The sequence below is a fragment of the Solanum lycopersicum genome, chromosome 10 (assembly GCF_036512215.1).
Source record: "Solanum lycopersicum chromosome 10, SLM_r2.1".
In the NCBI taxonomy this organism is placed as follows: Eukaryota; Viridiplantae; Streptophyta; class Magnoliopsida; order Solanales; family Solanaceae; genus Solanum; species Solanum lycopersicum.
Window position 1 is genome coordinate 64,412,123 of NC_090809.1, and position 14,997 is coordinate 64,427,119.

Here is a 14,997-nt window from a genome sequence, read left to right on the forward strand (position 1 = left end):
GCAAGGATCATCAAGAAATTTCTTCTTTCCTTCCTAAATGATCTATTAATTCCATATTTTACTTAATGTTTTTTTTTGTCCTATTTTATATGATTATCACTAAAAATGTGATGATAAAGAATTAAAATATTTAAAAATTGTTAATTTTACAAGATAGTGATAAACTTATTTGAATTTTTTGGGAAAAAATGTCAAATATTTTTTGAGAAGGTTATTTCTTTTTATTTGATTTTTTTAAATAAATTTTCTTTTTTGAGATAATAATTATTAATTGAATAACTATTTAAATTTCTTTTTTCGAAATAATTGTAGCATATGAAAAAAAAGTGCAACCTTATAAGGATTAACACCTGCAGAGGGAGCTCAATGATTAATTAGTTTTATAAAAATAATTTCACTTTCTGTCTCTCAATTATTAACATATTTGTATTTTGATTTCCTAGTAATATTTCACCAAGTAAATGTGTTTTTAGTCCCTTTACGTAGAAAACATATTGTATTTATCTATATTACTTTTAGTTCCATTTCGTAGTCATAGTGCAAATTTAACCTGATAAATAATTAAATGGTTTAATCATTGATAATTCAATCAAATTTTGGAGATTCAGAAAAAGGAGAATCAAATATTTTTTCATAATTCACTTTTAGTTATCACATTTTTCCTTAGCATACTCGTTAAAAAAATAATTGTTGACATAAGTATTTTTACTAAATTATTTTTATTAAATGATGCTTAGTATTAAGTCTTGAAAAATAATTTGAAGAACGAGTATTTAATGTTGAGATAACATGGAAAAATATAATTATTATTTTTTTGTATATCAAAAGTAATAAATAAAAATAATTTTTTTTAAAAAAAATGACAAATAAATATAAACGAAAAGAATATTCACAAATTTCCCATTACAAGAAGATAGACCGGAAGAATGTAATTAAGCAATTAATTAATTATGGAAAGAGGTGCGAAATAACGGTAGTTTTAGTTGACCACTAGGATGTCAATAACTAAAAAGTGCAATTACTTTCTTTTAATTAGAGAATTAATGACATGATCAGAAACAATAATCACCTCTAAAAGTATTTATTTAGAATAACCCCACCCCCAGATATTACCTTATTATTAATAATATAAGCATAATAAAAAGGTTTTGGTCTAGGTGGTTTCTTACTATGAAAGATTACCTCGTAATTTCTTGTTTAGATTTAAGTTTATTTTACTCATTTGGTAAGTGGCTAAGATATCGATTATTTCTTCTATTAATATTTTTTTTCAATTCATAAGATATACTTATCTAGCTTATCACATTCTATAACTAATCAGAAGTTAAAGAATTTATTACATATTCAAATTGATTAAAATATTTTAAAAAATAATATCTCTAAAAAAAAAAAATTCTAAAAAAATAAACTTCCTCAACGAATAAATATAGTGAAAAAATAAATTTTGATAAATAATATGCTATTAGACTTGCATTAACACATGTACATGAAAAATCATTTTTAATTTTTATAAAGCAACATCTGTCATTACTCCTTCGTTAAAGAATGTCACGTATTATGTCGCTTGACTTATTATCTGACGCATTTTACAATCAAATTTTGGTCATTAATTTTTATCTATGCCATAGATTTCACATTCAATTAAAAACTTGAAGAAAATAAAGAGGAATCGGATTCGATTATATAAAAAAAAATAGAAAATGAATGTATCATGTAACTTGACTTATAGTGTGATATATGTCGTGTTGCTTGACTTTTAATATTACACGTGTCACAATAAAATAAAATTATACGAGTCGATTAATTTGTTGTATCAACTCATAGATATAACATCCTAATAATATTTCTATTTCCCACTGTTGTTGCAGTCATTTTGTCAAACTAAACTTGTTACAATATATTAGCTTTGCTTTTGTTTATTCATTCAGTATATTAAAAAAATAATTAGGTTGACATAATATCATTATATAAGTACATTGAATTATGAATGTGTTAAGGAAAAAAAATAAGAACAAATAAACTGTATCATTTAGAGAATGGACTAAAAGGAAATGGAGTGTGTATTTATTTTAGGTTGAAGTAATTATCATTAGATTTGGTACAGTGAACAAAGAATGTGTGTCAAAGGTAAATTTGAGAAAAAGAATGAAATTCATGTCCTTTATGGAATGGAGGAAGTATTTTTCGTTTTAGGTTTGAAATAATTAATCGTTAAATATTTTTTTATTTATCAATATCATTATTTCGTATTAATTTTAAAAAGCTAAAACATCAATTATTTTGAAGTGGGGTATTCATTTTTTCTCTTATTGTTCCTATTAGTAGTATACACTTAGTTATGGTTGAATATGATTTCTTTCAAAGTTGAAAGATGTATTAATAAATTTTCTTCAAAATTATCCTTCTCTTGGATGGATTTTTCAACTATCTCTAGTTTTTTTTAAAAAAAAAAATAAAAGCAAAAGAGTAATATTGATATATTATTCTATATTTAAAGTTATTAACTAACCTTCTCATGAGGTGTGCCACTCCTCAACAAATTTATTTCCTTCAGAACAAGCATAGAAATTTAAAAATAATACGTTAATAATTAAAGCTATTAAATATCTTTTTGGAAGGATGAACAAAATTTTAATTGACAAATAATATAAAGGTAGTTTATTAATTTCAACAACATATTTATGCCCCACATACAGGTAGCACTAACCGAAAATGCCTTTTAACATGAAAGGCAGTTAGAGAAATATTTGAAAAGGATTAACAAAGAAACATGACTAAATTCATTGTTGTCAAAATTGAGATAAGTTGGTTGGTTCAAATAAAGTATCCCATCCATTCACAAAAAAGCAAAAAAAAATAAAAAATATTGCTTTCCTTTTAATTTATTTTTTCCTAAGAAAAAAAAAAGTAAATAAGTTTAATATATCTTATAATCTTATATTCTTGGTAAAAAGTTGAAATTAAAGAATTCTAGAACAGAAGAAAATGTACACATACTTTTATAGAAATAATACAGACAAATAAATTGAAAGAGAAGCACAACGACAACCAAAAAGAAAATAAGATTTGAAGAGAATAAAATATACATAATCTTTATTTCTAGAGGCAGAGAAATTATTGTGGACGTTAAAAGTAAATTAGGGAGGGAAAAAGAAAGTATCATATCATCATGTCAATAATTGAAGAAAGCACCATTGTTTTGGTGGAATTTTAAATGATGATAATATTTCCATTATAACTTTGTTGACAGAGATATCTGAATCTTATTAGCTGATAAGGAGTTCACTTTGTCTAGATCTGCAGAATCAATAATTTCTGAAATGCTATAATCTGTGTAAACATTTCTTTTTTCCTTTTTCAAATAAGTGGTGTCGATCATACATTGATTATAGCAAAAATATAGTGGAAATGTGATTCAGGACATTTATTTGAATAGTTCGAGTGATTAATAAGAATAATTTTAAAAATAAGTGATGTTAAATTTAAGCAAGGCAACATTATTAAAAATTGGACTTAGAGAAAGCGAGAGTGAAAAATTCATTTTAAGAACGTATCTATGTGACTATCAGTGGACTAAGCTTTGTGGCTAAAAGTCCAGTCAAAAACATGGCCTGGCTTTTTGATCAATTGGGCTTTGAAGACATAAAGAGTCAAAAGACCCTTTCATTGGTCCAACCCCATATTGATCTTCACAGTTCAATACGGAAAAAGTTAGATTCTACTATCATATATAATATTATTACTTATATTTTTAAAATATTACATATTTTATCCTCGATAAAAAGTTTTCTTCTATATGTTGATGAAGATATAACTAGATGCATGTATATAGAGGCGAACGAGATAGTCATATATCTCAGATATATGAGAATTACACGTATTTCGTGTGATTCACATAAATCTGTGATAACCAAATGCATAGAAAATAATTACGTTCCTACCATAATTATTGATTCTCAATTACTAAATTCTCTCAATAGTATGAAATAATTACTAATTATAGTTTCACACAAAATTTCAAGTCAGATACATAATTTTTGCTACTAGATACACTGAAATAGGGCGAGAGGCGAGTGAGCACAGGAGGAAGGTAACGAAAATTTGTTTATGTATTAAAAATACATGTATTTAATATGATCCGAATGTATATAAGATATCAGATTTGTCTATGTATCCTCGTTACATGCGAATTCACTTGGATATAGTGTATCTAGAACAAATCACACCTAATTTTATCTCCATATATCTCGAGATATGTGTATATATATAAACACACCAAAATTTGATAAAATTTGTAATACTATAACTTACTATGCATCTAAGTAGTTAATTCCTAATTAGTGGAATTTCTATAAATTATTAGTCCAGATATGCAAGCCCAATTTTTACATTAATTGGGCTCTTAAGCAGGTCAACACCCCTAATTATGTCGTTCACAACTATATATGGACTAGTTTTCGAAAATGTGCGTTGCACGTTTATCCTAAAATACTTCATACAATGTTTGTAGTGTAAATAATAAATTTAAACAATATATATATATCAAGAATTAGCTATTATGCATGAAAAAATACTACTTTCAATCACATTTGTTATCGACCCAAAGGTATATATGTACATTTCACAAATTTCTTCAATAATTCATTTCCTCGTAAATTCAAAAAATAATGAAGTTACAGTGGTTCATCAACTTATAAGACACCATTGATTCTCTTTATCTTCATTTTTATTCTCTTCATGTTCATTTTTTTCTTTTTTTAATTTTTTTGTTAGTGAGTTGGATTCACTTGTACAGAATCACATCAACTTTTTGTCTTGTAGGATATTCCATTGATTGTCATGAATGCAGTGATAAAGCTAGAAGTCTTTCTTCTTGTCCTTGTGTAAAAGATTCCTTTTTTGGATAATCCAATTAAGTGTACCGTCTCAACTTCTATAAAATAATTTTTATTTAAAAATCAAAACCAAAATTTTATTAAGAACATATCAACTTACACAAAAATAATTAATCGCATATAAGGAACAATGATTTATTACCTGAAAATTAATACCACTTGAAACAGTTCAATCTGTGTTGCTTCACTTACTGCATCATCACTATGAAATATTAGCGTCATTTCTTAATTGTATCTTCATAAAAAAAAAGTCAAATTTAAAAAATTTATTAGTAGTTGAAATATTCAACAATTTAGATGAGTTCAAATAAAGATAAATAAAACATTGAGCATAACAAACTCATATAAAAAAAGAAAAAAAGATAACATGATTACATGAGAAAGTATAATATATAATATAGGAAAATGGAGAATCTGCTAATAGAAGATAAAAACGTTACAAATTAAGTGACCCAAGAAGTGCCATCAACTTCTTGAGAGTGTGGAAAGATTATGAAGGTGTGAATATTAATGATGAGATAGTGGAGGTGTGGTATTAATACACATTATGACAAAATTACACCTAAAACTGATCAGATAGAGAAATGAAAAGTTTCTCTAATAAGTTTTCGTAATAACTTTATAATTAATTATTTTTACAACTATTCATTCTCCTACATTATTTTAACAATAAGTGAATCAACTTAATTAACAATTTAAGCATATTTAATATTTAATTAATTAATTATTTTATAATATTTTAATTTAGTATAAGGCTAAAATGGTAATTCAAACTTTTAAGTTTTGACCTTCATGCTTATAATATGATTATTTTTTTTTTAATTCATCTTCAAAGTTATTTGCTTGCACTCCCCCACAAGTGTTAGTGTGTCGAGGTTATATATATATCATTAGTCATACCATTATTCATTAGGGTTAAAAAGAGAAGGATAAAAAGAAATTAGAGAATAATATTACGCTATCATTATCATTATTATTATTAGATAATAGATGACAAAGGTGGAACTCCCCTCTGCCTCTCAAATGATTGAGGTCAGCTCTATGCCAAATTCAATGTGATATTTGTGCTGACATTTTTTTTTAATAAGGAGTGTTTCTCCGGTTTAACGAATCATATTTGATGCAAATTTAAATTAATCAAGACTCCCGACAGCCTGACGTAAGTATATATAACTAAGACACAAAAATATTATTAGATAGATAAAAACTTTTCTCATTTAATTATTTGAAAAAAAGTTTTAATGAAAATTCCCACAACACCCTATAAGCAAGTCAACATGATACTCATAGACGTGAGGGGAACTAAAAGACACTCCATTGACCATTTCCTTTTTCCCTCTACACAATCCATCCAATTTCCTTTACACAAACATAACTACTTTCTTTTTCCTCCTTTTTCTCTCTTCCACTCTCTTCTCCTTAGCAATTTTCTATGATGAAGAAACAAACAACAGGTACAATAATTGCCATCTAACATTTGATTTTCTTAAATGTTCTTACAATGTATCGCAGGACGCTGACTATAAACTGGGATGGTATTGGAGAAGACGATGACGATGATCACTTCTTCGAGTCCCACGACCGCCTTTCCACGGTGGTTCCCCAAGACTTGGCGTCCTCGGGATCAGATGATGAGGTCGAGTTTGAGGATAGTAGACGTTCCTTCTCGGCCTCAGTTTCTATCAAGAATAATACCTTCCCAGGCCTTGAGATGGGGACAACAACGAAAACAAAAACAGTATCCATCTCCGATCCACCTCCTCCTATTGTCATGGAAGATTACGGCATGTGGATGGCTGAACCAGGAGATGTTAAAGAGCGTAGAAAACGCTTACTCCAGGGAATGGGATTGACAAGTAGTAAGGAACTCCTAAAGCTAACAAGTGCGAAAGTTGTGAGAGCCATTTCAAGAAAAGTTGATACATGTCCAGATGATTCCACACCTAAAGATGAAATTACTTCTTCCAAGGAAGAGATAATTAAACAAGAACATGAGCCAGAGGCTTCGCATTCCCCACCAATTTTACTGCTCAGGTCGAGATCAGACGGTGACATAGAGTTTTTCTCTGTAAATACAAAGAAAAGGAAACAAGAGTTACTCGGAGATGTGTCTAAACAACGTCTTGCAAGGACATTTTCAGGAGTTTTGGGACCAGCTACAAGAATATGCCAGTATACCAATTCGGCGGCTGTAGTGGTGCCGCCTAAAAAGGGAACATGTAAATCTACATCACCACAAAATGGAGATGAAACACCATCATCCACATTGCCAAATGGAAATGCTGATTCGGGATTTGCTTCGTTTTTCCTGATAAAAAATCTGGACACTGGAAATGAATTCATTGTTAAAGAGTCCAATGAAGAGGGAATGTGGAATAAGCTCAGTGATCTACAAACAGGGAAGCAACTTTCCATGGAGGAATTTGAGAAATCTGTGGGATACTCACCTGTTGTTAAGGAACTAATGCGCCGTGCAAATGTTTCAACAAATGATGGAAGAAAACTTAACGTAAACGCCTATCTCAGCAAGAGTTTCAGATATAGCAAGAAAACAGGAGTGGCTCTCTTGAAGAACATAAAAGGAGTTGCAAATAGTATGAGCATGTCAAAAGTTGATAAAGACATTGAGATACCTGCACTAGTGGAACAGAAACAGAAACAGAATTCCTCCCAATGGATTAAAGCGCGGCAGCAAGGAAAGATTCACAAAGAATTCACAGCTTTGCAATTGTGTCAGGAAATTCAAGCTCATGAAGGCTCCATATGGACCCTAAGATTCACCGCAGATGGTCGGTATCTAGCAACTGCAGGGGAAGACAGGGTAATTCATGTATGGGAAGTGCAAGAATGTGATGTTATGTCTACAAAACAAGCTGATGATCCGAATTCTGTGAGTGACACACCAACGGCTGGTAGTAATTCGGATCGTCCACCTCTGCCAGTGATGACTAATATGCAATCAGAGAAAAGGAAAAAGGGAAAGACTTCTAATAAGAAGAAGGGAAATTCACTTCCAGAGTATGTAAATGTACCTGAAATTGTATTTGCTCTCTCAGAAAAACCAGTATGCACTTTCAGTGGTCATCAAGATGATGTCCTGGACCTGTCTTGGTCAAGTTCTCAGGTCAGTTTTCATGCTCCTATCAGTTTACCACTCCGTTTCCTTCTAATCTGTACCAAAAAGAACATACCTTTCTATATTTACGATAAACTTAACTCTAAGAATTGATATTATTCTTAATGACATGCTCTTATAGACATAGGGATGTGCATTTACACACTACTGATATATGACTCCACAACAGTCAAACTACATCATATAAAATGAAATGGAGTGAGATAAAATATCAATTTTTGAACAAGAAGGAAATATCTGATAAAGAGTGAAATCTTGACATGACATGCTAGATGAAATTTTGATGCAGCAACTCCTTTCATCCTCAATGGACAAGACAGTCAGGCTATGGGATATCGAGACTCAGAGCTGCTTAAAAATGTTTGCACATAATGATTATGGTGAGATACCATGTTACATTTCCCGTGTTAAATTTACCATCACATATTTTTTACATCTGATGAATCTGTGTGACAGTGACCTGCATACACTTCAATCCAGTAGATGACGACCACTTTATCAGCGGTTCACTGGATGGAAAAGTTCGAATTTGGAATATATCTGATCGGAAAGTTGTGGACTGGACAGATCTTCATGAAATGGTTACTGCTACTTGCTACTCTCCTGATGGCGAGGTAGCTATATTCCCAACTTTTACTGGTTTTCGACATGCAAAAAATCGCTTCCCCTCACTTGTAGAGCATTGACAACTCACTTCAGAATCAACAAAAGAAACAAAACAATTGTGATTGTCTAAGAAAAGGTAAAATTGTATCACTGATATTTTTTTGTTTTCCCATTGTTGAAGGGTGCTCTAATTGGCTCACATAAAGGGAGCTGCCGCTTGTACAGTACATCTGGTAAGTAAATCATTGCAAAGGATCTTCTATTGAAGTGATAATCTGCAGAAAAATAACTTCCAACGTGTTTGTGATTTAGAATGCAAGCTGGAACAAAAGGACAGCTTTGAACTCGAACCCAAAAAGAAGTCCCCAGCCAAAAAAGTCACTGGTTTTCAGGTATTTCTCTTTTCTATATCAACTATTCATTAGGTAACCTTATTTTGCAGGAGATCTATCTAAGACCTGAACTTGTTTATGTCCAGTTTGCTCCAGGGAATCCAGCAGAAGTGCTTATAACTTCAGCTGATTCGCGTGTCAGAATATTTGATGGATCAGAAATGACCCATAAATTTAAAGGTACTTTCTTTAAGATATAATGCAGTTGGAGAGCTTGAAATAGGTTATTGAGTACATTAACTGTGGATCCATCAGGTTTCCGGAATACAAGCAGCCAAATTTCAGCTACATTTAGTCAAGATGGAAAGTATATCGTTAGCGCAAGTGAAGACTCTCAGGTGTATATCTGGAAGAGAGAAGAACCTAAAAGTGCAACCAGTAAAACTAAAAGTGTAGTAAATGTTCAATCGTACGAGCACTTCCCATGTAAAGATGTCTCAGTTGCCATCGTGTGGCCTGGCAGTATAAAGAATCAGCCACCACTTGCAGATCAGATACATTCAAGAAGGGATTCGAAACGTTCCCCACCACCTCCACTTCCCATGAGTGGTTCTCCCACGGGGGAAGACAACTCGGCTGGTGCAAATAGCAAGAGGAATTTACCGCCTCTGCCAGCCAAGAAAAACAGTGCAGTGGAGAAAATTCAAACTTGTCAAGATGAGGACTCCACTCAAGAATCTCCAACAGATCCTGGAGTTGGTGCTAGTGAATCGTTTTCATCGATCAGAGATGGCGACTCACCTTCTATGTCTTCTTCCAGCAGGTTTGATGGTAGCAACAACCAAGGAAATAACATTATCCAGTCCACAGCATGGGGCATGGTAATCGTGACAGCAAGCTCGGGAGGGGAAATCAGAGTCTATCAAAACTTCGGGATGCCATTGAAAGCTAGTCGACCCAACAATCTCTTTTGACACTTAACAACTTTGTGAATTGACAAAAAAAAAAATGCTGATGTCTTACGCTTCCAAACACCTATGACGTCAAACAGGAGATTTTGGTACCATTTTAGATTAGAAACCAATTAGTCACAGTTTTGTTCAATGTTACAAGAAATTTGTCTTGTGAACTTGCTCTGTTGTCTTTCCTAAGTGTCAGCAGATCGGCTGCTATATAAAATCAATAGTTGGATACATGAGATTTTAACACATTTATTACTTACAAATTTTTACAACATGATAATTTGAGCTTTTCGAAGAAAGAAGATCACTTGGTAGTGGCTAAGACTCAGATAGATTACCAAAGGATAGAGTCCTTTGTAAGGACTGCAAGGTTATCCTCCCACTACCCGAATGTCCGACATAAGCTTTTGGCAATGGACTTGGATATCAAGAGGAAGAAGAAGACTTGGTTTGACCGGTCGAGGATCAAACAGGGTGGCTTATGATACAGTACGATACAATCAAACCAAACAATTAAAACGTTATTAAACAACAACAAATAATACGATCTAGCCAAGCATTGTATCTACCATACAATAGAGTACAATACATTATGAAACAATGAATAACAATGATCCAAACAAAGTGTAAAATGTCACTTAATTATTGTTATTTTATTTAAAAATTGTTTATTAATTATAATTTCTTTCTTATATTTTATTGGGATGAAAGTTTTAATCTGTTTATCATATTTTTATAGAATAAACTGCTTGGTTCATTTTTACTTAGTAAAAACTATTACTTGTCGTATATGGACTCGGTACATTTATTAATATATTTTGTAATATTTAATGTACATTTATTCAATATATTATATTTTTTAAATATTTTTTATTTAGTGTTTGATAATTATATTAGAGCATTTAAAGGCTAAATAAATCTTAATTCGATTCGATAGTTCATAAGGCAGGTCCAAATCGTCTGCTTTTAATATAAGAATAAAATGTTTTTAAACAAAAATGACTCTAGTATTAATTCCCCAAAAGAAAAATGAAGTCAGTGCTTATTTATGTGAAAGCTTTGGAATATTTACTTTTAAAACTTTTAAATTTGGATGGTCTTGGTACTCCTATATATTTTAAATTTTTCGTTTTTCAATAGATACTTAAACGACGCAATAATGATTTATTAATTTGTTAGTAAAGAGGTTGAAACTCAACTTTTAAAATTTGGTGTGTTGTAAATGTGAACCATTTCGCGTAAATAATGTATACATTGAAAGATTCAAATTATTAAGAGGAGCTCATATATAAAATTGGAATTATGTAGAAGAGATTTATGTTATTAGAATATAGAATAAGTATAAAAATATTGTATAAATAATGTACTTGTATGTATATATAGTTATGCACCATATATCCATTGTTATACAATATTGATACACTTAACAGATATACATTGCATATACACAGCTATTTTGTTGATTTTTTTTACATTTATTCTAATCTTTGTTAATTTATTTCGTACACGAGAATTACTGTCTTAGTTCATGTTTTGTTATTCATCTTGAAAGTTCTTAAAAAATAAAATAAGTACTTAAATGAGAAATTTAACATAATACACATACTAATTAATGTACTATTTTAGATTTTGAGAATAAAGATGTATGGCTTTTCTTTATCTGTATGTATTTTTAGGGAATATCTCGTAAATCAAATTAAAAAATTACCATCAAATTTCATAAACTTACAAACTTATTTGTTACATACTTATATTAGAACACCCTTAATTGAGAATACTATCTTAGAATACTGTCATCATGTGTTATGAATTATAGTTTGTACATTATTCCCCCAAAATTAATATATATTATATTCACATATATTATGTGAGTATTATTTATGAAAATTAAAGACGTAAAATTGCAACTAATAATGTATATCTTATTAACAGACAAATGTAATCAAGTAATTATGTATCTTATTTCAAAGATTATATCTTATTAACAGACAAATGTATATCAAGTAATCTTATTTCAAAATAACTTTAAGCTAAGATTTTTAGATGAAAACATCACATACCTTGATTTGTTATTAAAGGCTCTGAAAATTAAATCTCATACTATTTATGTTATTCCCATGAGAAACAAATCAAAACCATAATTAAAAAACTTTGAAAATATAATAATAATAAAGTAAATAAAAGTCTATCAAATTATTATAATAAAAGCAAATTAAATAATAAATTAGTTAAATGTGCACCATGGATTTATTGGATTCTCTTTAATAATTTTTGTGTTAAGGTAAATATTCGATGAAAAATTATGCAGAATAGAATATATTAGTCTATATCAGTTATAATTTGAAAAAAAAATGTAATTTAAGCTATATTTTTTTTAATTGTTGATATTCGCCTGATTTGTATAATTCGTTTGATTTGTACAATTTTGTACATGATTATATGAATTCAAAATTTTGTACTTATGATTATCCTAACTATTTGCTACGATTTAAGAAAAAATCATAATATTTACTTTATTATATATTGACAAGTAAACTACAAATATATTTACAATTTGCAAATGAAATATACAAAGCGTAATCCTTTAGCATCTGAGTTATAATTACGGACATGGGCTATGTCTTTACGTAGCACAATTATTGAAATTATAACTATAAAACGTTTGCTATTTCTATAATTTTGTTTTGTGAGTAAACAATTGATCAACTTTGACTATATATATGGGGTGTGTGGACCAGACTGAAAACATGATATTTTCTTTGTCAGAAGCATGAAGAATACATACAAAAAGCAACAATATAATGCAGTGCCCATATGGCAATTTAGTCAGCCACATTCATCAAAATCAAGAAAGAAGTATCTCTAAGCCAGAAGAAGAACAATTTAAAGACTGTTCTATTCTTCTCGAATTTCGTGCCAACAAATCAGAAACAACACAATCCTACCACTTTGTCATGCATGTTTCAGTCTTGTTTTATTTGACTGCTTACCTCATCCTTATTTTCTAATTTTCATGCAACTTTACACACACACACATATATATATACCCCAATAGGATAAGTTGCATTAAAATTGGAAAAAGACATAAAATTATTATTGAAGTTATCTCAAATTTTTAAAATTATTTAGTGGAGTAATAGGATAGTTGCAAAGTTAAGATGTTTTTATAAAAATTCGAGACAACTTCAATAGTAAATTTATGTCTTTTATCTAAAATTAATAACATTTCATCTAGTTTATAATGACATAAAAGAGTTAAGACAAGTGATTGCACACATTTTTTCTACAGTCTTCATATTTAAAATTTCTAATTAAAAATAAAATCGTCCAAATTTATATCATAAAGTTTATTGCGAATGGAGTGAGTGTGTTACAGTAGAAACTATGAAATCGTTAGCGTGATTGTTGGACAATTGGTCACGAAACCCTAGAATTATTTTGGGTGAGGTGTTAAAAGTACAGTAAACACAGAAACCTCGGAGTCTGGGAATGTAACAGGGTGGTCTAGATTTTTTTTGTGTGTGTGGAAATGGGTGGGCATATTTTGGTGTCTTTTAAGAATGTTGTCCCCATATTCTTGTATGTGTGCATAACTCTCTCTCTTAATTTTTTATTGATATCTTGTCAAGATATTTAAGCTGAAATCTATTAAATTTAGATTCACGCAAAAAAATTTTATATATTAAAATGATTTCATACTGATTAAAGAGATTCAAATTCAAAACATTAGATTAAAAATAAATAAATACTTACTACTTCATCCACAACCCTTATTTGTCACTTTTATATTTCTTCTACTTCATATTACTATTCTTTAAGAAAGCTTTAATAAAAAAAAATATTTCATTAATAATGCCAAATCAATACACAATACAAGTAAAATGGGAGGGAGGAAGTAGCAATTATATGATCAAGTTTATCATTATAGAATCATTAGTACAAAATTGTTTAAGAAATCATTATTGAAATTATTGCAATTGGTAGAATCAAACATCGGGAACATGACTTTAGTTTCTTGGGAAAATGAATATTATATTCCCCCTAGATCTAAGCTAGATTTATAAGAATAATTCCTAGAATTGGACAAAACTAACAAATTGGAATTTTTCAAGTAATACTCTATTGGTGCCGTACTCCCTCCGTATCACTTGTGAGGAAATTTTAAAGGATAACTGTAAAATTATTTTTATTTAACAATCCTAAGACGATTAATTTCAAAATAATTTATTTATGAATTATAACTTATTCATAATCAAACAAGCCCTGAATAAATTAATTTTGGTAAAAAGCTGTGTAGATTTTCAATGTTTTTGAAATCAAAATTACGTACTAAAAGATGAAGTATTATATATTATATTATAAGTATTGCTGAATAACTAGTGGATAACTATCGTAGAACTGAAAGAGTACTAGTTATTGGAGTAATAATTAGAAATATTTCAAAAAGAACATCTTACTCCATAATTAATAACATTTGCTAGTACTATTGCTAAAGTAATTGAAATAGAAGGAGAATAAAAGAATATGAGACATTAATAATACAAGATATTCACCACCATAAAAGATTGTGATTGGGCGTTCTAGAGGGAGCAATATAAAACAATACTAACAACATATATATATATATATATATATATATATATATATATATCTAACATAATTCTATAAAGGGATTAAGAAAGCGCTAAGATAAGAGATTGTTTTGATAGATCCTCGACTTAAAAAGAAATTGTAATCAAAGCACGACCAAAAGAAAAATATCGGCAACAAAATAGCAAAATATATAAACAGAAGTTGTATATGCATTAGACGATCATATTCAAATGAACAATATTATGCATAATTGATCGTGGAAATATTTGCTGGATACAATTCATGCATTAAGGGGAATATCTTTTGTATCATTTCATGGATCAAATGTTGGAGTATTAGCATACAATAACTAAAGTATTTAACACTAGGAATATCTCATTCGGATTAAAACATAAGAAATTTTAGAGTTATAGAATTGGTGATCAAAAAAATTAGTTAGGACAATAACTTATCTAAAATTATACTCTAAGATA

The 14,997-nt window shown here is 29.5% G+C and overlaps 1 protein-coding gene across 1 annotated transcript; it reads left to right on the forward strand.

The window, feature by feature from the left end:
- Positions 1 to 6,192: 6,192 nt before the first annotated feature.
- Positions 6,193 to 10,162, forward strand: LOC101244822 (uncharacterized). The gene is made up of 7 exons (XM_004249514.5): positions 6,193 to 8,019; positions 8,321 to 8,411; positions 8,488 to 8,645; positions 8,819 to 8,870; positions 8,950 to 9,029; positions 9,116 to 9,209; positions 9,285 to 10,162. The coding sequence occupies exons 1-7, from the start codon at positions 6,397 to 6,399 to the stop codon at positions 9,941 to 9,943; spliced, it is 2,757 nt and encodes a 918-aa protein (XP_004249562.1). The 5' UTR covers positions 6,193 to 6,396; the 3' UTR covers positions 9,944 to 10,162.
- Positions 10,163 to 14,997: the final 4,835 nt, after the last annotated feature.